General features: G+C 60.6%; 17 protein-coding genes across 17 annotated transcripts in view; 9 read left to right on the top strand and 8 right to left on the bottom strand.

The window, feature by feature from the left end:
- Positions 1–193, top strand: part of OT_ostta03g04970 (tRNA (guanine(26)-N(2))-dimethyltransferase) — a gene marked incomplete at both ends in the record, with an annotated part of 1136 nt that extends 943 nt beyond the window's left edge. The window contains one exon of the mRNA XM_022984895.1: positions 13–193. Coding sequence (XP_022838615.1) covers positions 13–193 — 181 coding nt within the window. The remainder of the gene's footprint in view (positions 1–12) is intronic.
- Positions 194–395: 202 nt separating this feature from the next.
- Positions 396–662, bottom strand: OT_ostta03g04960 (unnamed product; the record flags this gene model as incomplete). The annotated part of the gene is made up of 1 exon (XM_022984894.1): positions 396–662. One exon carries the CDS (start codon positions 660–662, stop codon positions 396–398), a length of 267 nt encoding a protein of 88 aa, XP_022838614.1.
- Positions 663–995: 333 nt separating this feature from the next.
- OT_ostta03g04950 (tRNA 2-selenouridine synthase) lies at positions 996–2318 on the bottom strand (the record flags this gene model as incomplete). The annotated part of the gene is made up of 1 exon (XM_022984893.1): positions 996–2318. The coding sequence occupies one exon, from the start codon at positions 2316–2318 to the stop codon at positions 996–998; it is 1323 nt and encodes a 440-aa protein (XP_022838613.1).
- A 352-nt stretch (positions 2319–2670) lies between these two features.
- On the top strand, positions 2671–3906 carry OT_ostta03g04940 (Nucleotide-binding, alpha-beta plait; the record flags this gene model as incomplete). The annotated part of the gene is made up of 1 exon (XM_022984892.1): positions 2671–3906. The coding sequence occupies one exon, from the start codon at positions 2671–2673 to the stop codon at positions 3904–3906; it is 1236 nt and encodes a 411-aa protein (XP_022838612.1).
- A 98-nt stretch (positions 3907–4004) lies between these two features.
- On the bottom strand, positions 4005–5513 carry OT_ostta03g04930 (Rubisco LS methyltransferase, substrate-binding domain; the record flags this gene model as incomplete). The annotated part of the gene is made up of 1 exon (XM_022984891.1): positions 4005–5513. The coding sequence occupies one exon, from the start codon at positions 5511–5513 to the stop codon at positions 4005–4007; it is 1509 nt and encodes a 502-aa protein (XP_022838611.1).
- Positions 5514–6015: 502 nt separating this feature from the next.
- On the top strand, positions 6016–6808 carry OT_ostta03g04920 (Chlorophyll A-B binding protein, plant; the record flags this gene model as incomplete). The annotated part of the gene is made up of 2 exons (XM_022984890.1): positions 6016–6031; positions 6237–6808. 2 exons carry the CDS (start codon positions 6016–6018, stop codon positions 6806–6808), a joined length of 588 nt encoding a protein of 195 aa, XP_022838610.1.
- Positions 6809–7770: 962 nt separating this feature from the next.
- Positions 7771–10869, top strand: OT_ostta03g04900 (Cation-transporting P-type ATPase, C-terminal; the record flags this gene model as incomplete). Its single annotated transcript, XM_022984889.1, has 1 exon — positions 7771–10869. The coding sequence occupies one exon, from the start codon at positions 7771–7773 to the stop codon at positions 10867–10869; it is 3099 nt and encodes a 1032-aa protein (XP_022838609.1).
- A 185-nt stretch (positions 10870–11054) lies between these two features.
- Positions 11055–12507, top strand: OT_ostta03g04890 (Glycosyl transferase, family 1; the record flags this gene model as incomplete). The annotated part of the gene is made up of 2 exons (XM_022984887.1): positions 11055–11363; positions 11446–12507. The coding sequence occupies 2 exons, from the start codon at positions 11055–11057 to the stop codon at positions 12505–12507; spliced, it is 1371 nt and encodes a 456-aa protein (XP_022838608.1).
- Positions 12508–12589: 82 nt separating this feature from the next.
- OT_ostta03g04880 (unnamed product) lies at positions 12590–13117 on the bottom strand (the record flags this gene model as incomplete). Its single annotated transcript, XM_022984886.1, has 1 exon — positions 12590–13117. One exon carries the CDS (start codon positions 13115–13117, stop codon positions 12590–12592), a length of 528 nt encoding a protein of 175 aa, XP_022838607.1.
- A 48-nt stretch (positions 13118–13165) lies between these two features.
- OT_ostta03g04870 (GOLD) lies at positions 13166–13828 on the top strand (the record flags this gene model as incomplete). The annotated part of the gene is made up of 1 exon (XM_022984885.1): positions 13166–13828. The coding sequence occupies one exon, from the start codon at positions 13166–13168 to the stop codon at positions 13826–13828; it is 663 nt and encodes a 220-aa protein (XP_022838606.1).
- A 106-nt stretch (positions 13829–13934) lies between these two features.
- On the bottom strand, positions 13935–15092 carry OT_ostta03g04860 (P-loop containing nucleoside triphosphate hydrolase; the record flags this gene model as incomplete). The annotated part of the gene is made up of 1 exon (XM_003078334.1): positions 13935–15092. One exon carries the CDS (start codon positions 15090–15092, stop codon positions 13935–13937), a length of 1158 nt encoding a protein of 385 aa, XP_003078382.1.
- A 406-nt stretch (positions 15093–15498) lies between these two features.
- OT_ostta03g04850 (unnamed product) lies at positions 15499–16230 on the top strand (the record flags this gene model as incomplete). The annotated part of the gene is made up of 1 exon (XM_003078333.2): positions 15499–16230. One exon carries the CDS (start codon positions 15499–15501, stop codon positions 16228–16230), a length of 732 nt encoding a protein of 243 aa, XP_003078381.2.
- A 177-nt stretch (positions 16231–16407) lies between these two features.
- Positions 16408–16951, bottom strand: OT_ostta03g04840 (DNA-directed RNA polymerase, subunit C11/M/9; the record flags this gene model as incomplete). Its single annotated transcript, XM_022984884.1, has 2 exons — positions 16408–16673; positions 16837–16951. 2 exons carry the CDS (start codon positions 16949–16951, stop codon positions 16408–16410), a joined length of 381 nt encoding a protein of 126 aa, XP_022838605.1.
- A 221-nt stretch (positions 16952–17172) lies between these two features.
- Positions 17173–18249, top strand: OT_ostta03g04830 (Microtubule-associated protein RP/EB; the record flags this gene model as incomplete). The annotated part of the gene is made up of 2 exons (XM_003078331.2): positions 17173–17436; positions 17506–18249. 2 exons carry the CDS (start codon positions 17173–17175, stop codon positions 18247–18249), a joined length of 1008 nt encoding a protein of 335 aa, XP_003078379.2.
- A 663-nt stretch (positions 18250–18912) lies between these two features.
- OT_ostta03g04820 (Endoribonuclease L-PSP/chorismate mutase-like) lies at positions 18913–21798 on the top strand (the record flags this gene model as incomplete). Its single annotated transcript, XM_022984883.1, has 1 exon — positions 18913–21798. One exon carries the CDS (start codon positions 18913–18915, stop codon positions 21796–21798), a length of 2886 nt encoding a protein of 961 aa, XP_022838604.1.
- A 91-nt stretch (positions 21799–21889) lies between these two features.
- On the bottom strand, positions 21890–22690 carry OT_ostta03g04810 (Translation initiation factor 3; the record flags this gene model as incomplete). Its single annotated transcript, XM_003078330.1, has 1 exon — positions 21890–22690. The coding sequence occupies one exon, from the start codon at positions 22688–22690 to the stop codon at positions 21890–21892; it is 801 nt and encodes a 266-aa protein (XP_003078378.1).
- Positions 22691–22844: 154 nt separating this feature from the next.
- On the bottom strand, positions 22845–24816 carry OT_ostta03g04800 (DnaJ domain; the record flags this gene model as incomplete). The annotated part of the gene is made up of 1 exon (XM_022984882.1): positions 22845–24816. A coding segment is annotated over one exon (1972 nt), but the record flags the coding sequence as incomplete, so codon positions are not given.

Below are 24816 nucleotides of genomic sequence, written 5' to 3'. Positions count from 1 at the left end.
CGCGTGCGGCAGCGAGACCAACGAAGTCTTTCTCTATCGAAAAGATTTACCCATGCCCATCACATCCATCAGCTTCGCGCAAGAGCGTGCGCCCGAAGAGAGAGGGTTTATCAGCGCGTGCACGTGGAAGAGCGACGACTCTGTGCTCATCGGCGCCAACTCAAACGGCGTCGTTCGCGTGTTTCACGTGTAGGAAAAGAATATTAATAGCGATACGGTACCATAGTAGACTCTTAAAAGCTCGCTTGAATTAGATCATTACAGCGATGCCGGGTCGTTTTCGCGCGCATCTCGTACGCTTTGGTACAACATCGTAAGGTACAGGGAGTTTGTGCGGATGCAGAGTTCAGTCTTGATCGCTTCGGAGCGCTTCGCTCCCGGGCGCTTCCTCGCCACTAGGCGTGCGCGTGCGCGTTTCGGTACACCACGAATTCTTCATCGGCAACCTTTATCTTCGATCCCGCGTGAATCTTTTGTCTCTTACCCTTCACGAGCTTCTTCCCGTCCACCAGAGCCGTTCCCGTGAGCGACTGCACGACCAGCTCGTCCGCCCGACTGGCGTCGACGTCGAATCGCAACTTTTCCTTCTCAAACTCCAGCGTCCCCTCGTTCGTGGACACCAGCGCGTTGACGTCGATGGGCACCGCGAGGCACGAATTCATGTTCGCGCTCTTCAAGCGATCGCCGTCGTCGTCCGAGCGCGCGTGCGAGCACCCTGGTCGGTCGAGATAGAAATTCGTCGACGCCGCGATGGATCGTCGGCGGTGGCGTCCATCGGGACGAATCGTCGCGCCGGGGCGAAGCGCGACGCGCGCGGCGGCGCGCGAGGCGAACATGTCGATGGAGACGATTTTTATTCGCCGCGTCGCGGGCTCGAGCGCGGCTCGACGGGCGTCGCGCGGTGACGCGCGCGCAAGGCGCGGGTGATTATGTGGCGAGAAGGCTGAGTCAGCACATGTGAGATTTTTACCGCGCTTTTTGGAGCGGACGAGCGTCTACTCTGGGACGACGTCGAGCGTTCGGTCGAACTCGGCGACGGCGGCGAGGATATCGAGAGCGAGCGCGTCGTCGTCGAGCGCGCCGGTGGGGTTGGCGACGCACTGGACGTCGACGACGGCTCCAGAACGGGCTTCGTCCTCGCGCGAGTCCGAGGTGCGCGAGGTGACGGAACCGACCTCGTCCTCTATGGCATCCGACGCGCCGTTGAGGTTCGTCTTACGGCGGTCCTTGCGCTTATTCATCAAGTGTTTGTCGTAGAGACTGTCGTAGTACTCGAGGAGACCTTCGGCGACGGCGCTAAAGTCGCCGCGCTCGAGCTTGGCTTGGATGGCGGCGACGCGGTCGCCTCCGAGTCTCTTTCCGAGCTTTTCCACACTCTCGCGCATCGTCGGCAACCACTCAGGGTTCGAACGAAGCTCAGGTGTGGCGTAATCCTGGACCAGGGTGTGTAGACGAATCGATCGCGACGCCAACATGCGAAGCACAAGCGGGGCGTTTCGCATGCGCTCAAACAGGAGCGGATCCACCGAGCACCTACCGACGTGCGGACCTTCGTCCTCGATGAACACCCACTTGTTCGGATCCAGCGAGTGCCACTTGCACGCGACGAGGTTGGAGTAGTGCTCCGAAGTGGGCTGCGGTTCGCGCCCGACCCAACCGAACGCGCTCCCGGCGTGGTTCGCCAGTCCCTCGAGGTCGATAATTTGTTCGCCTCTCTTCTGTAGCGCCAACAGCGCTCGAGTCTTCCCGACGCCGGTGCGACCACCGATGACGCACACGCGCGGGGCGGGAACGCCCCCGAACGGTCCGCACCGCTCGAGCGCCCACTTACGAAACCCTTTGTATCCGCCCTCGATCACGCGTATGCGCTTCCCCGGCAAACGCTCCTTGAGCAACCATCCAACGCACGAGCTCCGCATCCCGCCTCGAAAGCACATCACGTACACATCATCACACCCCTCACCGTCGTCGATCGCCCTCGTGGACGCGCACGCCGCCTCCGCGGCGCGCACGATGTCCCCTAACCTCGGCGCCGCGCACTTCATCCCCAGCACCAGCGCCTCCCCTCGCCCAACCTTCTTATACACCGTCCCCACCGCCGCCCGTTCGTCGTCCAGGAACAACGGCGCGTTCACCGCCCCCGGCACGTGTCCCTTCCCGTACTCACCCGGCGATCGCACATCGATCAGCGTCGTCGAACGTCGCTCTACCAACGCGTCCGCCAGCGCCCCGCTCCCCGTCCGCCAGCGCGTCCCGCTCGCCGTCGCCGCGCGCGCGAACGCCTCCATCGTCGCCGCGTTCCTCGTCGACGGGTCCATGATCGCCTCGAACCCAGCGCGCGCGCGCGCGCAGTCGGGAGACCCGTCGTCGTCCGTCATGTCCCCGCCGCCGCCTCGACCAATTCCACCGTCGATCGACGCGCGCGCGTTCGATTCGCCCGCGCGTCCGCCTCGCGCGCCGCGCCCGCGTCGAGCGACGATGTGCGGGTCACTCCTCGCGCGCGCGCGTCGATCGTCCCGTCGTCGCGCCCGCGCGCGTCGATGGCGTGATTCGAGCGATGGGCGATGTGGTCGCGAGTGCATCAACCGTCGTCACGCCCGCACACGGCGACGCGACGACGCGACGACGGGCGCGTGGACGGGAGAACGTCCACGGCGCGCGCTGTTCGCCATGGACGTCGACGGCGAGACGGTGGATCGGGAGAGATACGACGAGAAGCGCGAGATCTCGGTGTTCGCGGCCGAGGACGCCGCGGACGAGCTGATCGCCGGACGCGCGCGACGGGACGGTGAGGTGTTCATCGGATCGATCTCTCTGGAGGCGACGGAGGATGCGGTGCGACGGGCGCTGAAGGCGTGCGGGGCGGAGACGGGGGCGGTTGGATTTGAGATGATGACGGATCGCGCGACTGGGAAGCACCGAGGATACGCGTTCGCGCGATACGGTGACCCGGAGAGCGCGGCGAAGGCGATCGAGACGATCGAGAGCGCGAGGGTGGAGATTGGTGGACAGAAGATCAGGGCGAGCGTGAAGCCGAATAAGACGCGGGTGTTCGTGGGAGGGATTCGAAAGGATGCGACCCGGGCGGAGTGCGTGGAGGCGCTGCGCGCTCGCGGCGCGGGTTTGGAGTTCTTTGAGCTCGCAAGACCGAAGAAGAAGAAGGAAGGCGTGGAGCAGACCGATGAGAACGGTGGTCACGGATGGGCGACGTATTACAACGAAGCTTGCGCCGAGCGTTTCATGAAGAACATGCGCGAGGCGGAGGACAAGTTGCCCATCGCGAATGAAAGCGATACCAGAGGCATGACGACGAGCTGGGCCACCGTCAAAGCGTCGGCCGCTAAGGTTCAGGGGATCCGTACGCTGCACGTTCGCGACCTGAACTCGACGAACGCGACGGAAGAGGCCATGCGCGAGTGTTTTGGTCGTTTCGGCGACATCGAAGACGTTCAGTTGAGAACAGACAGGGAACCGCACTTCGCCTGGGTGACGTTCGCGAACCCGAACGACGCCGAGAAAGCGTTGGGTGAGTGCGAACCCGTCCCGGACGCGCCCGAAGGGAGAAAGGGTGGCTCGTTCATCTCAAGCGTCGACGGCGCCACTTTGAACATCGCACCCGCGAAGGGTGGCGGACCCAAACAAAAGGGCGCACCCGAGTCTGGAAGGGGAGGTCCCTCTCGCGGTGGCCGCGATGACTGGTCCAAGTATAGAACCGGCGGTATCGGTGGAAAGTACGGCGGCGGTCTCGCGCCGCGAGGGTCGTGGTCTGGCCGCACGCCGGCGAATAACACGATGCCCGTTATTTTACCCACAGGACAAGTCGCATACGCAATGATGCCGAACCGCGGCGGCGGACGGGGCGGACGCGGTGGCGGTCGACGCGATAACAGGCATCGACCGTACTAACTGTGAGCAACCGCGGGAACAAGGCGGGAACACGACACAATACATACTACCTGAGCTATAATTCCAACGTAGAAATCTCAACCAAACTAAACACTAAACTACGAATCCACCTTCTTCGCATACGACGCGAACGGGGTCCCGCTCGCGCGCTTCATACACTCGTCTAACTCTTTACTAAACATTTCTTCGCACGTTCGTCTCACGAGCTCTTCGCCCTCGTTCGGTAACTCTTTGAATAACGCATCCGCGGATGCGAGCAAGATACCCTTTTCTCGCATTCGAAGCAGAACCGCAAATCTCTTACGCTTTTTCGGTAGCTCATCCGAAGAGGTGTTGAAACGTGCGATGTATGAGTTGTCCTCACCCAGGGTCGTCCCGTAACCGTCGAGAGATGTTATCAGCGACTTGAGTAACACCGCCTTTGTCCGAGCATCGTTCTTCGCGCTCACCGAGGCGCCGCTCACCGACAGAGCTACCGACGTGTCGTCGTCCAACTCCGATTCGTCCATGGCGATTATTCGTGCCGCTGCGAGTAAATCATAATCCAGACCTCGCACCTTCCACTCGAAATTCCTCTTGGTCGGATCGAGACCGTGGCGGCGTAACAGTGCCTCCTTCCGCTCGCGAAGGTTGTCACGTTGGCTCAGCTGCATCGTCACCTCGACGCACTCCGCTGGGTTCGCCTCCGGGATGAATCCGTACTGTAACAGGAAATATTGCGATGGCTTCGTGTCGTAGTTGAACCTCAGCTCGGTGTTCCTCTTGAATGCACTCCCGGCGTAAATTTTAACCGCGTTCGCCTTGGCATCCCACCTCGGGAGTAACTTCCCAGACGGCGCGTGATTCGCCATGTCCAGTATCGGGACGAGCATACGAATCACCGGTGCGCTCGTACTGTCCGTCTTCAGATCTATCGCGCGCGACCACACGACAAACCTGGCCCAGGTAAACTTTTCAAAAGTATAGTGCGCCGCGTGTTCGCCGCCGAACGCCTCGGGGAAGTCAACCCCGAGTCCCGCGAAATCCAGCGCGTCGTACTCCTCGCGCCAGCTCTTCTTAATCGCTCTCGCGAACGCCACCACGTTCGATCCCTGGAGCTCTCGCAGTTCATCCTCGTCCCACCCCACCGCGGCGTCCGTCTCGCTCGGGAGCAACCGAAGCCACGGCCAAAACGCGCTCCGCTCTCCCAACCCAAACGCCTCTCTCAACACGTGCGCGGCTAAAATACCATCCAACGACGCCCCCGGACGCGCGCTCAACCCTCTCCACAGCGTCGCGTCCGCTCGCGCGCTCGACGTGCTCACGCACTTCTCCAGCGGAACCGTCGCCAGGAGCTCGCCGCGCGTCACGTCCCTCGTCGTCGCCACCCCCCGTCCCGCGCCCTCCGTCGTGGCGACGACGCGTATCGCGCTCGAGATCTCCCCCGCGCGTCCGAGACCTTCGCTCGCGGACGTCCACCGCTCGAGCGCGCGCGTGGCCTCGCTCGACGTGAACGCGAATGTGCCTGTCGTCACCGACGCACCGCGCGCGAAGACGACCGCGCGCGAGACGAGCGCGACGCACGCGCACGCGCGCGCGCGAAGACGACGCGGGCGCGAGCGCGGCATCGCGTCGACGCGCGCGGTCGTCTTCGCGCGCGTCGAGCGATGGCCGATGGACGGATCGACCGGTCGGGGGGTCTGCGCCGAGTCGTGACTCGTGACGTCGTGACATGTCCCACTCCCGGGTGTTGCAGTGGTGCACGAACAGCCACACTCGGGCGGACGCCGCATGCATGAGTCGTGACTCAAGAAGAGTCACCAGGACGCGCGCCCGTCCAATGCTCGCCCCCGCGCGCGCGCGTCGGCATCACACGCCGCCGCGCGTCGCTTCGTTCGCTCGCCCGAACACCGCGTCGAACGCACGTAAATTACATCAACGCATCGTCCCAATCGTCACGCGGCACACATGTTCGCGCAGACCGCCAAGACGGCGATCGCCCTCAAGACGACCACCGCGCGATCGACGCGCGCGAGCGCGCGATCGACGCGCTCGGTCGCGGTGCGCGCCGCGAGCGACCGCGAGCTGTGGTACCCGGGCGCGGTGGCGCCGGAATACTTGAACGGCTCCATGGCTGGTGATTACGGTGCGTGCGGCGCGCGACGGGCGAGGTGGTGCTCGAGGACAGAGGCGCGACGCCGTATCTTGGATACGATCCATTCGATACGGTTGATTTTTCGCGGGAGGATGGCGACGCTTTTTCGTCCTCGAGCGCGCGAAACGGCGGCGAGAGGGTGAGATGATGAGAGAATAGAGTGACTGACGAACGCGCGTGGTTGTGCGTCTCGTAGGTTTCGACCCGCTTCGCCTCGGCGCGAACGTGGAGACGCTTCCGTACCTGCAAGAGGCGGAGCTCATGAATGGCCGATGGGCGATGGCTGCGACGGCGGGCATCTTGTTCACCGATGCCACGGGCCTGCCGAAGTGGTGGGAAGCCGGCGCTGCGGACTACGGCTATGACTTCCAAACGCTCGTCGCGTTCCAAGTCGTCGTCATGGGTGTCCTCGAGGCGTTCCGCGTCCGCGGTCTCATGAAGACGGGCGAATCTGGCGTGTTGAACATGTTCCCGTTCGACCCGGCTGGACTCGATGCTCCGGATAAGCGGGTGAAGGAAGTGAAGAACGGCCGCCTCGCCATGGTGGCGTTCCTTGGCATGGTTTCGTCCTACGCGGTCACCGGCCTCTCCCCGTTGGAGGCTTTGGAGGCGCACATGGCCAACCCGCAAGCCGTGAACTTGTTCACCTCCGCCGTCGGTGGCGAATCCGTCGCCTTCATCGCCTTCTTGTCCTGCGCGCCGACCTTCTTGCTCGCGCAAAAGACTCTCGGCGATGGTAAGGAAGAATTCCGCCCGATCCCGTGGTAGACGGCGTCTCGGTCGTGTCTAAACCTTCCCTAGTTTGTAATGAACAGGTCACCGCCTGAGAACGCGCCCCCGAACAAACGCGACGCGCAGTGACTTGAGCCAGAGTCGTAACTCTGACACCGCGATACGAAAAACGACTGTTATATACCATTACAAGAAATTATCACCGATCGTCGCGCGCGCGCGTCAACGCGAATACGAGAAATCAAACGCGCGCGGTTCGCCCGGAAACACCCGCGGCGTCCTTTCCGCGCGCGTCTTCACCGACTCGTATTTACGTCTCACGTCGCCCCGTCAGCATCATAGCGATAGAAAATACCTCTCTCACTTCCCCCTGATCGACCGTATGCCGTCGAACACGGCGTCGATCCTCGGCAACGTCTTACTCGCCAGCTTACTCGTCACCAGTTTCCCGTCAAAGTACACCTCGAACGCCCCGGTGTTCAAGCAGTTCGTCGCGATCATGTTCGACACCCAAAACGCGACGAGCGCCGAGTGCATCTTATTCTCCGACATCGACCGCACGATCGAAGGCATCTCCATCCCCGCCCACTCGAACGCCGCCGCGCCGACCAAAATGAGGACAAACGCGTACGCCCGCGCGTACTCCGTGAACCGCGCGATCGCGCTGCCCATCGCGCTCGCCGGCCAGTGTCCTCCAATCACGGGCACTCCCACGAATTCGGACTCGAGCGCTCGTTTCAGCTGCTCGAATCCGCCTCGGTACGATCACGACGTGCAGAACCCGATGGCGACTTTCCCGCTCTCGCTCGCTCGCACGAACGCCTCGCTCGGCGACGCCCCGCGCAGGGCGTTCGCGTACGTTCGCCACCCGTCCGCGACCGCGCAGCTCACGAGCGCGACCGCGGCGGCGCGCAGGAAGAGCGCGCGATCCGCTCGCGAGGTCATGACGCCGCCGCGCACTGACGCCATCCGCCGACGCCTCGCGCTCGCCGCGCGCGATGTCGCGCTCGAGCGCGGCGGTGATGACGCCCGAGAGCGCGGCGGCGGCGCTGGCGTGGCGACGACACGCCGAGAGCGCGCACGCGCTCGATGCGGCGACGACGTTGGCGCGTTTGGGCGTCCTGGATGTGCGAAACGGACTGGACGCGAACGACGTGACGCGCCGACGAGAGGCGTGCGGGGCGAACGCGCTGCCGGAAGCGCCGGGACAGTCGTTCGCGTCGTTGGTGCTGAAGCAGTTCGATGACGCGATGGTGAAGGTGTTGATGGCGGCGGCGTGCGTGTCGCTCGGCTTGGCGCTGTGGGACGGCGAACGAGGAACGAACGCGTGGCTCGAACCGGGGGTGATCGTCGCCATCTTAATCGCGAACGCGAGCGTGGGGGTGGCGACGGAGCGGAACGCAGAAAGGGCGATCGAGGAATTGAGAAAGTACGAGGCGGAGGTGGCGACGTGCGTGCGGGACGGGGCGCGACGAGCGGTGAACGCGGAGGAGCTCGTCCCGGGCGACGTCGTGGAGATCGCGACTGGGGAGAAGGTGCCGGCGGACTGTCGAATCGTGAAGATACACTCGAATGTATTACGGTGCGATCAGGCGCTGTTGACGGGGGAGAGCGGGAGTGTGGCGAAGACGGAGCGGGCGGTGTCGATGGGGGGTGAGTGCGTTTTGCAGGATAAGACGTGCATGGTGTACAGCGGGACCACGGTCACGGTGGGGAAGGCCACGTGCGTGGTCGTCGGGACCGGGAGTAACACCGCGATCGGTAAGATTCAGCACACTCTGGAGGAGACGGAGGAGGAGCTGACGCCGTTGAAGAAGAAATTGGACGAGCTCGGAAACTTGCTTGGAAAGATCATCGCCGTCATCTGCATCTTGGTGTGGGTGGTAAACATCGGACACTTTGCCGATAAGGCGCACGGCGGGTTCATTCGAGGGGCGGTGTATTACTTCAAGATCGCCGTCGCCCTGGCGGTGGCGGCGATTCCGGAGGGTTTGCCTGCAGTCGTCACCACGTGTCTCGCGTTGGGCACGCGCCGCATGGCAAAGAAGAACGCTTTGGTTCGAACGCTACCGAGCGTGGAGACCCTCGGGTGCACGTCGGTGATATGTACCGATAAAACGGGCACTCTGACGTGCAACGTCATGACGGTCATGCGAATGTGTGTCGTAGAAAATCCTGGCACGGCAGAGGTGAGCAGTTTCGCCATTCGAGGCGAGGCGTTTGCACAACGAGGAGAAGTTCTAGACTCGCGCGGATTGGTCGTGAACGAGCCAGCCAGCGCTGCGGCGATCGCTCACATCGCGATTTGTAGCTCTCTGTGCAACGAATCGTCGCTGAGATACGACAAGAAGGATGGGAATTTCCAGAAGATTGGCGAAGCGACTGAGATTGCGCTCCGGGTGCTCACCGAGAAAATCGGTCTTCCATCGAGGGTAGAGGGCGAAATGAGGGATGGGGAGAACGACATGCGGTGTACTGATCACTGGGAGAGAGCGTACACGAAGCTCGCGACGGCTGAGTTCACGAGCGAGCGGAAGCGTATGTCGACTCTGTGCTCTGGTCCAAACGGCGAAAGCGTTCTCTTCGTCAAGGGAGCGCCTGAAAATATCCTAGCGATCTGCACGTCAGTTTTGTCAAATCGAAACGGTCGCGTGGAGAGGATGTCTGATGGTGTCAGGGAGGTGATGTTGGCACAAATTAATAGTTATGCCGACGACGCTCTTCGCGTATTAGCCCTGGCAATGCGTCCGGTTCGTCGTGGACAGGAAACGTGCTCTGAGGACGACGAAAGTGACCTCACGTTCATCGGCATCGTCGGTATGATCGATCCTCCTCGACCAGAGGTCAAATATTCGTTACAGACGTGCAAGGACTCCGGCATTCGCGTCATCATGGTCACTGGCGACAACAAACATACCGCCGAGGCGATTGCGTCTCAAATCGGACTCAATGACGCAATCGACCCGTTCACCGGTGATGCCGCACCGAACGGCTTCAAGGGGCGCTCGTTCACGGGCGCAGAGTTCGAGGCGATGAGTGTTGAGCAGAGAGAGGAGGCCGCACGAGTGATGTGCGTGTTCTCGCGGGTCGAACCAACGCAGAAGAGTAAGCTTGTCGAGATCCTGAAACGCCAATCAAATATCGTCGCCATGACGGGCGACGGAGTGAATGACGCGCCGGCGCTCAAATGCGCGGATATTGGTATCGCCATGGGTAGCGGCACCGCCGTAGCGAAGGGAGCATCCGACATGGTGCTCGCAGACGACAACTTCAGCAGCATTGTCGAAGCCGTCGCCGAGGGGAGGGCGATTTACAACAACACGAAACAATTCATTCGCTATATGGTGAGCTCGAACATCGGTGAAGTCGTTTGCATTTTCATTGCAGCTGCGCTCGGGTTTCCGGAAACTCTCGTACCGGTGCAACTACTGTGGGTCAACCTTGTCACGGATGGATTGCCCGCCACGGCTCTCGGGTTCAACCGCGCAGATGTAGACATCATGCATCAGCGACCGAGAAGCCCGCATGAACAAATCGTCGATCGATGGTTGTTGATTAGATACGTCATCATTGGCTTCTACGTGGGCATGGCCACTGTCGGATCGTTCGGATGGTGGTTCATGACGTATGAGGGTGGTCCACGACTTACATGGGCTCAGCTCACGAGTGGATCCAACTGCATCGGTGATGCGTGTGAAACGTTCAAAGATCGACATCCCAGCACGATGGCAATGTCAACACTCGTCTTGATTGAGATGTTCAACGCTCTGAACTCTCTGAGCGAGAACAAGTCTCTGCTCACGCACCCGCCGACAACGAACGTGTGGCTCCTCTTCTCCATCGTCTTCAGCATGGGTCTCCACTTCATCATCATGTACGTCCCATCCTTCGCCAAGACGTTCACGATCACGGCTCTGAATTACGATGAGTGGATGGCTGTGTTTTGGTTCTCCATTCCCGTCATATTCATCGACGAGTTCTTGAAGTATATCACTCGCTCGCATCGCACCGCCATAACGTTATGGCTTAAGCGGGGCAGACGTAAGGGCGATCTTCTCCCTCGATCGCGAAGCTCTTCGAGGGCTAACAAGCTCTAGGAGATCATTTCTCGTTTTAGAACAAACATTAATATAGCTCAGAGCTGCCATGCATCGCGTGACTTCATCGCGTCGACCTCTCCCCTTTGAACTCAAACCGTCAACGCGATGCACCGCACTTCACACGCCGACATCTTCCTAGCCCCAACCGAAGCGTCGTCTCAAGTGCGCACGCGTCGAGCGCAATGCGCGACGTCCAGGACGCGTCCCCATCGACGCGCGTCGCCGAGATGCCGTCGAAACACTGCGTGCTCATGCTCAGTGACTTTTTCCTTCCGACGATCGGCGGCGTCGAGCTCCACATCCACGCCCTGGCATCGCGGCTTCGCGCCCGGGGACACAAAGTGGTCGTCTTCACGCACGCCCAGCCCGGACGCGAGGGCGTCGTACGGTGGCTCGCTGGTGGGATCAAGGTGTATCACGTCCCGCGCGTGGTCTTGTACGACAACTGCACGTTTCCAAGCTTTATGGGTAATTTTAAATTGTTTAGAAAGGTGCGGGAGGTTTCGAGCGGTGATTCGCGTAGAAGACATACGTGTTATTCGCGATGACTGACAGCGGGACGGCGCGGCGCAGGTGTGCATTCGAGAGGGCGTCACCATTGTGCACGCGCACCAAGGGTGCACGATGATGCACGAGGGAATTTTGTACGCGCGCACGATGGGAATGAAGTGCGTGTTCACCGATCACTCGCTGTTTGGATTCGCTGACGTCGGAGCGATTCACATGAATAAGCTGTTAGACATGACGCTGTCGGATACGCAGCACGTGATTTGCGTCAGTCACACGGCAAAGGAGAATACAATTTTGCGCAGTGGATACTTGCTCGGCGACGAGCCTGGTTTAGCACCGGATCGCGTTAGTGTGATTCCTAACGCCGTGGACGCCGCGCGATTTAGACCAGATCTCTCGAAGCGGACGAAGGGGCGGATCACCGTGGTCGTCACGTCGAGATTGATGTACAGAAAGGGCGTGCACTTACTGGCGGGCGTCATTCCTTTTGCGTGCGCGAGGCACAAAAATTTAGATTTTCTCATCGCGGGCGACGGATCGATGCGACAGCATCTCGAAAAAGTCATCGATGATGAAAATTTGAGAGGGCGCGTCACCCTTCTCGGACACGTGCCGCACGAACGTGTCCCCGAGGTGCTTCGTCGAGGCGACGTGTTCCTCAACGCATCGCTCACAGAATCCTTCTGCATTGCGATCCTCGAGGCGGCTTCGTGCGGTAATCTCGTCGTTGCTACCGCCGTCGGGGGAGTTCCGGAAGTTCTACCGGATGATGTGATGTTCTTGGCCAAGCCAGACGTGGAATCCATCCTGGACGCCTTGGAGGATTGCCTCGATGCGCTCCCACACGCCGATCCGTGGAAGCTTCACACGCGCGTCTCTGAGCTGTACAACTGGGATGACGTCGCCCGCCGCGTCGAGATCGCGTATGGGCGCGCGTATGAGACGTACGATACGTTCATGGGTCGTTTATATAGGATATACCGCCGTGGTATTATTTTCGGTAAGATGTTATGGTGCGTCTCCGTCGTGAGCTACTTGTGGTGGCGCGCGCTGCAGTGGCTCGAGCCCGAGTTTACGATCGAGCGCGCACTCGAGCTCGCCGACGAGAACGATGCGGAGGAATAGAATGAATCATTCACTAGGTCTATAGCTACAATAGATATGCTAGACACTTCTAGAAGCGCTACTCTGCCGTCCCACCGGCCAACTACCTGTCCTCCATGACTCTTCGCGCTGCCTCCAGAGCGATCGCGATCGTCTCCCCGGAGCACCGAAACCCATCGAAAAAGGACATCCCACCCACCCCGTCTCTCCCCGCGCACGTCATCTGATACCACACGTCCGTCGTGCTCACGCGTTCGATCACGGCGAACGCCTCCGCGCGCTCCGCCGGCGCAAACTTCCGCGACCCCAACACCCGTCCCAAGACGTCCCGCGTCTCGCTCTGCGCCCCGATCGCGCGCTCGAACGTCGCGACCGCCTTCATCGCTCCTCGAAGCGTCATCCGAACCCACAGCGCGCACAGAACGACCCACGACCAAAACGTTTTCGTCCCGAGTCCGCTTCCGCGCGTAATCATCGCGCTCCCGACGAACGCCACGCCGCACGCGCGTCGAAACGCGCGCCAGGCCTCGAACGAAGTGATCTCCACGATCGCTCTCTTCCGTTCTCGATCGACGTCGACGCGAACGACGTGCGCGCGCGCGCGATCGACGCGCTCGACCGTCTCGCCCATCGCGCTCTGACGCATCCGTCGATCGTCATTGATCGACCACCACCGACGATGCGCGCGAGTAACGCGCTCGCGCTCGCGCTCGCGACGTGCGCCGGGATGGTCTCCGTCGCGCACGCGTTCGAGATCGACCTCGTGCACCGCGGAGACGGGAAGTACGACGACATGAAGTGCGTGAGCGAGGACATTCACGCCAACGCCGTGGTGCTCTTTCGCTTTGACGTCGTCGACGCGGGAGATAAGGTGAGCGCGAAGCTGTTCGACGCGCGAGGGAAGGTGGTGTACGAGGTTTCCGACGCCGCGACGGGCTCACACGGGTTCACGAGCGAACACGAGGGCGTGCACAGGGCGTGTTTTTACAAGGCGGATCTCTCGTCGCTGAGCGAGAGCGATAAGACGCAAGAGCTGGCGAAACATCGAGTGCGGGTGGATTGGCGACACGGCGTCGCGGCGAGCGAGTGGGAAAAATTGGCAAAGGCGACGGATCTGGATGCGTTCACGAGGACGTTGCGGGCGCTGGAGGCGGATGTGAGGGAGGTACACGAGGGGATGTTGAAGCTCAGAGCGCTCGAGGCGGACATGCGGGACATGAACGAGGCGACGAACACGAAAGTGGCGATCATGAGCGTGCTCAGTCTGAGCGTGTGCGTCGGGATGGCTTTCTGGCAGATTGTGTACCTGAAGGGATTCTTTCAGAGGAAGAAGTTGCTGTAGTGGGAAGAGGATCGGTTCGTTCGCGCTTCGTCACGTGCGCGATTGGAGTATCAATGCTATTGTTATTATACCAGACTCCAACGACGCGCTAATCGCCCTAACAGTGCTATGTTTTATAATTGAGGTCGGTGAACCATCGCGCCCACCGCCGCTGGACGATTTTCTTCGTCTCCTCGTCGAGCTCGCTAAAGCTGTTCTTCTTGAAGTTTCGCAACGACTCTGAGTAATCTCGCAGTTTAGGCGCGAGCGCGTCCTCAAAGTCGTCCCAACCGAAGTGCTCGTACAGTTTTCGCATCGTTCCCTCGAGATTGGCGTCGAGGTCCTCGAAACGAATTTCGTACAGCGCCTCCGCCGGAAGCTCTGCGGCGTCTCGAATGTACGCGTCGTGCAAAATTTCTCCCTGTTTCAGTATGAACTCCAACACCTGCGCCACCGTGGGCTCTTTGAAATAGCACTGCCAATAGTATTTATCTGCCATGTTCACCGCAGACCTGAAGACGTCGTAGGGGTGTCGAGACATGAAGATGAAGGATGCGCGCGGAAACATCTCGCGCAGCAAGCGCACGCGCGCGGTGTGCACCGGAGACTTTAATAGCAATCGTTTATCCTCCCCTCGCTTGTACTGCAGCTTCTTCACGAACGTCAAAAACGCGGACTTCCATCGTTTGAGCTCGCTCGGCTCGATGGGATACTCCTCGTGATCTTCTCGAAGCTCATAAAACTTTCGAAACCGCTCTTCCTCCGTCATGAACATGATCGCCGCGTACGGACTCGCCCCCCCGCTTAAAATATTCGTCGCCAACTCATCCTCCTGCGGTGAACTCATCGTGAGCTCCATGTTATCCATCGGTCGCGTCTCATCCATCATCAACTCCAGCGCCCCTTTCGTCCACTCGCTCGTCAGGAACCCGTTCGGGAACCCGACGTCGAACGTCGTGCACGTCCCGAACCGTCCCTCATCCATCGCCAGCGTATTATGCGCGTGCGTCGTCCCCGTCCTCGGATGCCCGATGATGAACACCGGATCGTCCCGAATCCGCGTCCGTCGCCATCGCACCCACAGCGCCCCGTCCACGAGCGCCCACACCGCGTTCACCATCGACAGCGTCGCCAAAAACCCCACCCGCACCATCGACCGCGTCCAATCGATCGCGTCTCGGTGTCGCCACAGCATCTCCATCAGGCGCCAGGGCGCGATCCCGCTCGTCGGGTGGTTCTTCACGTGCCACCACGGCGCCGCGCGCGCGATCGCGATCGCGGGCATGGCCCCGGGGACGACGCGCGCGATCGCGGGCGTCGACGACGCGTCACGCACGTCGTCGACGCGTCGCGCCGTGGACGCGCGCGACGACGGGCGTGGCGTCGAGGTCCAAATCCCGCGTCAGCGCGTCCATGCATCACCGACGAGTCATGAACCAAGAACCAAGAACTATGGAGACATGCATCGTCTGGAGCTCGTCGTCTCGCGTGCGTGTCTCTGTGGTTCTTGGTTCATGACTCGTCGGTCACCCCATCCACGACCGGGTGTTTCGACCGCGCGCCCACGCGTTCGCGCGCGATCGCGCGTCGACGCCACCGCGCGACGACCGACGCGCGCGTCGACGAGCGATCGTTCGCGCGCGCGCGATCGCGATCGCGGAGAGACGAAAGGGCGACCGCCGACGTCGTCGATGTCGCCGCGGCGCGGGACGGAGGCGAGCGAGGAGGATGGCTTGGTTGGCCAACACCCAGCGCGCGGAGGATCGCGCGGGACGTGGTCGACGACGGAGCGTCGAGTGCTCGGGGCGCTCGCGGGGGCGCTCGTGGCGTCGTTGGCGGTGAATGCGTCGCAGTACGCGCGTGGGCGCGAGCGGATGCGAGGAGAGGCGGAGCTCGGGGATTCGCGATTCGCGCTCGCGGCGCCGAGGGGTCTGTCGAGAGAGACGCACGCGGAGGCGTGCGGGCACGCGTCGAGGTTTAGCTTGATGTGCGTGGGCGAACGCGAGGAGCGTCGAGGATCGTGGCGATCGTTGGCGCTCTTGGGGCAGGCGGCGCCGGCGCAGCCGGAGAAGTTTGCGCAACTTCCGGCGACGGGGGCGAAGAGATACTGCCGCAAGGACACGTGGCTCCTCTCGTGCCTCTTCTATAAGGCGAACATCAACGACGAGGCCACTGACTGGAAGCGCGTCAAGGAGGAGTGCGACGGTGAGTTTGAGTGCGACGGTATCAACAAATATTGGACGAGCGATTTGTGGCACATCGCGTCGAGCGGAAACGCCGGCGGATGCGACGCCCAGCTCGACGACGGCTCTGGCACCGACGCGAGCGCCTTCTACAAAGAAGGTAGCGCGGGATGGCGACGATTCGGTCCGGAGGGCGATGGATCGTGCAAGGTCGTAAACATGTGGGGTAATCCCGAATGATGGACGCGTCGAGCGTCGAGTGTAAAATTCATAATAACGTCATGGTCATCGTCAAAGTCCCGAGCGTTCGTCCCGTCCATCGTCATCGCGAACGCGCGCGCACGCGCGGCCAATGAGCTAGAATATATGCATCTATTATACTTTCTACTGCTATGGACGACTTTTGGCGTCCGCTCGCTAGTTGTTTTGCGAAAACGTGTGGTTACACTTTGGACACTCGTAGAACACCGTCTGCCCCTCGTCCGCGCTCCGCAACTGCATCGTGTAGAAATTCAGCCCCTTGTGCTTACACTTCGGACACTTCTCGTCCACCGTCGCCCGTTCGCGCGTGACCTCCTCGCCCGCACCCACCTTGGTCCCGTTCGGGTATCGCGCCTCGACGCCGTGATGGAACTTAAACTCCTTCGCCCCACACGAGAGCTCCCGTTCGCCCGCTCCGAACGCTACGACGTCGCGCGCGCATCGTCAGTCTCTCCACGCGTCTTCTCGTCCTCGCGCGCGCGTCGTCGCGCCCACGCCCACGACGCGTCGACGTCACATCACTCCACCGTCCCCGCCGCCGCCGCCGTATCCGTCATCGCATCCGTCGTCGCCACCGCCGCGCACCTTCCTCCAGCGCGTGCGTCTTCCCGCACCCACCGCACGTCACGACATCGGACTGCGTCGACAGGCGCAATCGCGCGCCGCAGCGCGCGCAGAACCCGCTCCCGCGCGCGGACATCGCGCGCGCGTGTGCGGACGCCCGCGCGCTCAAACGCATCGGTCGAGGTCGAAAGGGCGACGCCTTTGGAGTGAAAATCTCGAAAGGGAAGACGCGCCTTTCGCGTGTGACCGTTGCCGAGGAGCGCGACGCGCGCGGTGATGACGACGCCGACGCCGCGCGCGCGGTCGACGGGCGCGACGCGACGGGGGCGAACGACGTCGACGCCGACGCCCAGCGCGATGGGTCGCTTAGAGCTCTTAGGTTGGCTCAATCGCGAGCTGACGTGCGATTTGGCGTCGCTGCGCGATTGCGCGGATTGCGTCGCGTATTGTCAACTCGTGGACGCCCTGCATCCGGGCGCGGTGATCCTGCGCGCGCTCGATTTCAACGCCGTGACGGAGGGAGATAAACAGCGGAACGCGCGAGTTCTTGAGCGAGGGATGCGAGCGTGTGGGATGGAGGCGACGGTTGATTACGACGCGTTGGCGCTCGGAAAGTTCACGGTGCGTCGCGCGACGCGGGACGAAACGCGGTTGGATTGACGAAAGACGGTGGTTTTGCGCGATGGGTAGGAACATAATAATTTACTCAGGTGGTTTTACGCGTACGTGGCGAAGAACGGGGCGGAGGCGTTGGAGCGGTACGACGCGTACGCGGCGCGCGTGAAGGCGCAGCGACACAAGGCGCGCGCGGAGGCGAGAAGACGAGGCGACGGTGTGACGCCGATGAAGACTCCGAGAGAGAGAGATCGACACGATGAGAGAACGATGAGTGTCAGCGAGCGTTCGACGACGATGAGCGAGAGGTTGGTTCCGAACGATCTGAGCGCGCAGACGCCCGAGCCGCGGACGCCGATTTCGACGCCGTACGAAGACGCCGACTCGAGCTTTGAGTTCGCACCCGTCGTGGCGCCGGAAGCGCCTGCGACGCCTCGCGCGCTCACATTTCCGGAAACCCCTGATGTTTCCGCGCGCGCGTCGACCGTCGAACCGTCGTCGATCGAGACGTCGCCGCGGCGTCCGCGCGGGCTCGATCGGTGGGCGACCAAGGCGCGCGCCGCGCAGGAGGCCAAGCTCGCCGCTCAAGAGTCCACGCTCGCGGCTCAAGAGCCCACGCTCGCGGTTCAAGAGCCTACGTCTCCCGAGCGTTCCACCGTCACCGACGAGGGCCTCACCCACGTGCCCGCCCCGCCCGAGACCCCGCCGGTGGAGATCGTCGAGGAAACCGCCACGACGTGTTGCGGCTTCAAGAGCACCTTCAAGCGCACCGTCACCCGTCTCGACGCCTCGCGCTCGCCCACCGCCCTCGTCGCTTAACGTCGAGTGTCCACCGTTCGCCCACGTCGAGTGATTCAACACCACGTCCCCGGTCCATCGTCGCGCCGTCGCCCGTCGCCCGTCGCCGCGCCGCGCCGCGTCCGGGTCCACCCTCGGCGCTTCTCGGGTCGATGCGCATTCCGCCGCACACCGAGGCGCGTCGCCGCGCGCGAGCGATCGAGGTGCGTCACCGACGCGTCGGGCGCGGACGAAGAGACGATCGACGCGCGCGGGCGGACGCGGTGCGACGCGCGAGCGACGCGCGCGCGGGCGATTGGCTCGGCGCCGACGAATCGGCGGTGACGAGACGTCTGGGGAGAATTCGACGTCGTTTCGACGCCGGACGACGGTGGTGCGGGCGTGGAGGCGCGCGGGGGGGCGTTGATGCCGCGGGGACCGGTCCGAGGGTCGGTGGTCGGACGCGAGGGCGCGGTCGAGGGAGGATCGCGTCGCGGGAGATCGAGCGCGCTGGGAAATTCCCGACGTCTGGTGGAATTCGCCCCGACGCCGACGTTTTGGAGGTTCTCAGGGAGACCGCGGTGGGCCTTGGACGGTGGAGAAGAAAATTATCGAGCGTGGACTGACGGAGCGTGACGCGCGCGCGATAGGGACGATCGATCGAACGCGAGAGGGCGACGCGGAGAGACGGACGACGAGTCAGACATGGACGCGGAGGCTTTGCCGGGACGCGCACCCAAAGACGTGCGCGAGCTGGCGGTGAAAGAGAACAAAAACTCGCGTGCGCTGGTTGGAAATGGATCGGATAACTCGACACCGTCGCTGAGTCCGGGCGCGGCGGCGGGTGAGAGTCCGAAGAGCGGCGAGGCGGGCGAAGCGCCGATAGGAGACGAACAGGCGGAGACTGGCGGAGAGCCCCGGGCGGTGGCGCTCGACATTTCGAGCCCAACGGCAGTTGATGTCGAGGTTCCGACGCCTCGGGGTGTGGATCAGATGAGTCCGGACGGTTTGCAGGGAGACTACAGAACGTATAAGGAGGCGGAGTGCCTGTACTGCGGCGACAAGCAAATGTTCAAGGGATGGATCGCGTTCAAGAAGCACACTCTCGCGCTTTGCAAAGCCAAGCCCGTGAACAGGAGTGTTGACGAGCTGAAGAACGATGTCTTAAAGTACTGGAACAATATTCCGAATGTGGACGCGACCGAACTTGCTCAAGCTCTCGCGAACGATGCGGACGCGACCGATGACGAAAGTGAGGAGGACGACGAGGGACCTCGGAGCGGGGAAGTTCGGATTCGCGCGGAAGTCGCGACAGGAAACAACGATATCAGTGATAGTGAAGACGGTGAAGGAGGCAGAGCGGCGGCGAGACGCGAAAACCCGGGGACGTTATTTGACGACGTTTTGAACGCTGACAACCAAAATACGACAAAGCAGGCTTCACAAACCAACCGTAAGCGTCGTCAAGCTGGACGCCCATCAAGGTACACGATCGATGAAGAAGATGACGATCAAGAGTACGATATCATACCCGTCGCCACGCAGGAATATCCTGATGAAATTGCGTGCTCGTGTGGCTTGTGTGGGAGGACGTTCAAAACCGTGAGGGGGCGAAATGTACACGCCAGCCGATGCGCTGGCGTTCGCGTCGAAAATGCGCCGGCTTCGGCGTTTGTAAATGCGAGCTCTGGAGAACATGTTTGCGATAAATGCGGAAAAATGTTCCCAACCTTTGGTGGCCTCAAGTTGCATCGTGTTCGCTGGTGCAAGGGCATGGTGAGCGACAACGGTGCAGATATCGTCTCATCGAAGACTTTGGTGTCATCAGGGTCGCTCAGAGAGATGGAGACGACTAAGAGGGCTCGACGATGCTTATTGCGGCAGTCAGAGGACTGTGATCATGCGAATACAAGCTTCAAGACGTTCAATGCGCTTCAAGAACACATGGAACAGTGTCACGGCGTCCGTGTCGTGCTGCGTGGAAATACGACGGACTCACAGCTGGTACAAGTCCCGCAGATTTTTGATGAAGAAGAAAACGATGAAGAGCAACGCGTGGAAGACGTGCATCCACCAGAGAGTGCGGAATTTATGGTCATTCACGGGAAGCGGAGAGCGTGCACAGAGTGTCAGAAGAAGATGCTTTCCTCGAAGGCCCTCATCGATCATTACCGCAAGGCACACGGCATTTGGGCTTACACGAATGATCGGAATCTGCGCGGGGTGCAACAAGCACAAGCCACACAGGAACCCGACACGATCACGCCAGTAAAACCAGCATCTGATAAAAGAAATGGCTATTTCGTAGAGCCGCGAAAATGCGAGTGCGGAAGGGCGTTCACGTGGCCGCCTGCTTGGGCTGCTCATATCCGGAGATGCAACGTGTGGGCAGCGAATGGATCTGGCGGAAACCCGAGTCAAGTAGCCGCTGGTGTACGCCAAGCACGCGTCATGGAACCTATGAGGGAAGTCGAGCTTGATAGAAGTTGCCGCTACTGCCAAGAGTGCCCCACCGGTGAGTATCGATGCAAGTCTTTCAGGCAGTTGTGCGACCACTACAAGAAGGAGCATAACATTGTGCTCCTTGCGGTTCCCGGAGGTGAAGAATTCGAGGAAGCTGATGAGATGGATGCCGCAACAGATTTGGAAGAAGTAGACGAAACGGAAGCCGGCGAAGTCGATAGTGCAGGAGCGAATGATGTGGAAGTGAACGGTGTCTCGCATGAGCACGCTCAAGTGGAAATGCTCAACGGCCATCTGGACTGCACAGAGTGCGATTTCAGAGGCAAGAATCACAAAGGTTTGAAGGTGCACATGAGGTTGGTGCATAATCTCCAAGTTAAGTCGATCGAACCGCCGATTACGCGACCGTCAAAGCGTCTTCGTGCTGACGGGCCAGTCGATCAAGGTGCTGCTTTTGATGATGACGTTCTCGTGCCAGTGAAGTACACGTCGCAGAGAGACTCTCGGGCTCTTGTTACCGTGACTTCACCCAGCGCGATGATCGTGGCAGAGGCAGGTGATAACGAGCAACTCGTTAAAGCCTTCAACAAGCTTTCACAGGATCATGCGACTTTACTGAAAACTACCGAAACTCTACTTGCTCGCGTGCAAGCGCTTGAGGCGTCTGCGCGCGCGCAAATGCGTGGTGGTGACGCTTCCGCTGAAATACAGCGAATCAACCCACATGAGTACGGCTTCTCCCCGATCGTTACTTTCGGCCGTCACGTGACGCTCTGTGGTGTCACTGCGTCCGACGAAGTCGAACCAACGACCACCGGTCAAATGCGACAGGCGATGGTGAACTTAGTCGAGCTTCTCGTGCAAGCCGGCACGGATGCGATGCACTTGCTAAGCGTCCACGTTTATATCACTGACATCCGAGAACAGTTCAACGTGTCCAAGGTGTGGGATAAGTTTTTCTCTGACTGCGGTATCGATCAAAAAGATCGACCAGTGAGATACATCACACAAACTTTTGCTTCGAAGGACGCAATGCTGAGGGTCGAGCTCGGTGCTCAAGCAGTGCTGCCCACTGGACGTGCGTTGCCACGGGGCGTGCCCAAGCCAAGCGCACTTGCCGTCGAGTGAGAAAGTTCATGTACATTTAGCCCTCGAAAAGATTGATAATGATCGAAAAGATTGACGATGAATAACACAATAATGTTTCTGACAAAATGGCCTAGTCGTTTTGTGCCCGCTCCGCTTTCGACACCGCTGGAGAGATGATCATCGTCATTGAGTTCCCCTCCATGTTCGGCCTGTTCTCGAGCACGCCTACTTCACCGATATCCTCTACGAATCTGGCGAACATTTCTCGTCCGATCTCACGGAAGTCGTTCTCGCGTCCGCGGAACTGACAGATGACTTTGACCTTGTCGCCACCTTCCAAAAACTTCAACGCAGATCTCAATCGAACCTCGTAATCGTGCGTATCGATGTTATATCGCATCTTGAGTTCTTTAAGGTCTACACGAGTCGCCGCCGCCTTCTTTCTCGCCTCTCTGGCGCTCTTTTCTTGCTCATACTTGAACTTTGAGTAGTTCATGATGCGCGCCACCGGCGGGTTGGCGTCAGCGCTCATCACCACCAAGTCCAGTTCCCTCTCCGCCGCAATCTCCAGCGCCTCATCTGTTGACATCACTCCCAACATCTCCTTATCCTCACCCAGCACCCGAAGCTCATCGTACGGGATATCTTCGTTTCTCGGCGGTCCCTGGTCCTTCTGCGGGCGGCCGCCCCGGCCGCGCCCTCGGCCCCCTCGCCCACGGCCGCCGCCGCCGCGTCCGCGTCCACCGCCGCCGCGCCCGCGACCACCGAATCGAGCGACGACGACGCCCGACAGGCGCGCTGGGAGGGATACGCGCGGGGCGACGCCCGGGACGATCGGCTCGGTGACGTATGATGACCTAGCGCTAAGGTTTTGTCTGGCGGGCGCGACGCGCGCGGTGCCTTGGACGAAAGAGCCTACGTTTGCGAGCATGGCACTGTCGTATGTAGTGGAGAGCGCGTCGGGCGGTCGCTAGAGGGCGCCGGCGTCGCGTTCTAAGGATGGCTGGCAAATTGACCAGAAACAGTGCGAGAGCGGCGAGAAGGCAGCGGCGTGATAATCGAGGAGCGAATCTGTGCCGTTACTATTACAAGAAGTGTTTGGAATGGAAAATGTGCACGATGTCGAGGTCGGAATCAATGGTGTTGAGGATTTTGGCATCGCGGATGCGAACGCGCGCGCGACCGGCTTCAATCCTCGACGCGGCGACGAGCCACGTCGATGGCGTGGCGCCGAAGAGCTCACGAGGTATGATCACGCGGCGCGTGATCCACCCGTTCGTTCCGTTCTGATTGATGACGTCGCGGAAGTTCACGCTAGGCGCGGCGGCGGTGAAGCCGAATTGATCAACCGCCTCGGGAAAGCTGCCGAGACGAAGGCCTGAGTCGGTTTCAAAGTCCAAGGCCGCACTTATCGAGCGCACATCATCCGAATCTTCTGACTCGGCGAGCTTCATTTCGTACGAAAGCACGTCGCCCTCTTCGAACGCACGACAGCTCACATCTTCGCGCCACAGCGCGTCGAGGCTTCGTACTTCGTGAGACTCATCGACTGAATCATCGCCAGGAGACAGCAAACGAGAAGCCACGAGCGGATTGGCCACCATATTACGCGCCACGCGTACGAACGCGTCCGTGCGCTCATCTGAATTCAGTCCCAGTGCGCCAAGTCGGCGCATTTCCCGGGTAGCTTGCGATGCGAAACCATCCAGGAGGTTCATCGTGTGGTGCGGCGAGCCGGAACGCTGCGCTTGGCCCGCTACAGCTGAGGCGACGTAATCCACGATCGTACGCACACTTTCCGTCGAAATCGACAAGTCGACTACTCTCTCTTCAATGATGCTCGTGAGCAAAGAAGATGTGTCGCCTCCGACGAGAGCAGCGTGTAGAGTGCGCACGAGTCTTCGTAAACGCGACTTCGCTGTGACTCGCGGAGTTCTACTAACAAAGTCGTCTCCCGGTAAATTGACGTCGAACACGAATAGAAACTCCATAATTTGCAAGCCGAAATGATTGCGAACGATCCTCGCGGCGACGGAATCTCCGGGGAGCGTCGTCTGCGTATGAAACTTAACCACGACCTGCTCAACGCTGGAAGTGTGTTGAGAATGGGCCGGCTCCGCGCCTCCTCGACCGGCGATGCAATAACCTCGACGCTTTGTGCACACGTCTTCTCGCTGCTCTGGCTCGGGTCTGACGTCTCGCTCACCGGTAAATCGCTCGCCTGATTGTTTGTGCACCCACTCGCCACGTGCGCGACCGTCCGCACCAATGTCTCGCTTGTCATAGCGGAATACGTACTCTTCCGTGTTGAAATCATCCTTACCAGCCTTGTCCTCGCGATTTCCGTCGTTGGACCAATCCCCATTCATCGTGTTATCCATCTCCAGACTAACTTTGCCCGTTTCGTCGTACTCGCGACGAAGCGTTTCGCTCGACAGCACCTTATAGGCTCTGACGAGTTCGTTGAATTTCTCCTCAGCCTCCTCTTTATCCTCGACAGGATTCTTGTCAGGATGCAACAATAAAGCTAATTTTCTATAAGCGCGCTTCAAAACTCGAAGCCAATCCTCCCCCTTGGCGTCTTCACGCTTCAATCCTAAAATACTGTACAAATCTTTCTGCCTGTTCGCCTCGCGCGCCTTCTCAATCGCCTCTCTCAACGCATCTATGTCCAACGTCCAAGACGAGCTCAAGGCCTCTAGACCCGCTAAATCTATTGATGCGCCGTCGATATTTGCGCCAAGAACGCGAATCCAGGCCCGCGCATAGTACGAGTTTGCCGTGGCTTCACCGCTGGAGTCGCCGCGCAACATCAACTCCCCCAAGGCGTCCGTGCACGCGTCCAAAGCCCCCGCGAGAGCTCGAGCGGGCGCTTTCATCGTTCCAGATTTCCATCTCGCGCGCTCTCGCTTGCCAAAGACGCGACACGAAGCGACGAGCGCGTCCACTCGAACCTCCTCGATTGTCTCGTTCCTCAACTCGCGCAATGCCTCAAGCGCGACATCCCAATCCCACGCTTCTTCGCCCTCGATCGCCCGACGTCTTCGCTTGAAGATC

This window comes from Ostreococcus tauri, assembly GCF_000214015.3.
Source record: "Ostreococcus tauri WGS project CAID00000000 data, contig chromosome 03, whole genome shotgun sequence".
In the NCBI taxonomy this organism is placed as follows: Eukaryota; Viridiplantae; Chlorophyta; class Mamiellophyceae; order Mamiellales; family Bathycoccaceae; genus Ostreococcus; species Ostreococcus tauri.
Note: the sequence above shows the minus strand (reverse complement) of the source record. Positions and strands in the feature narration are given on the sequence as shown.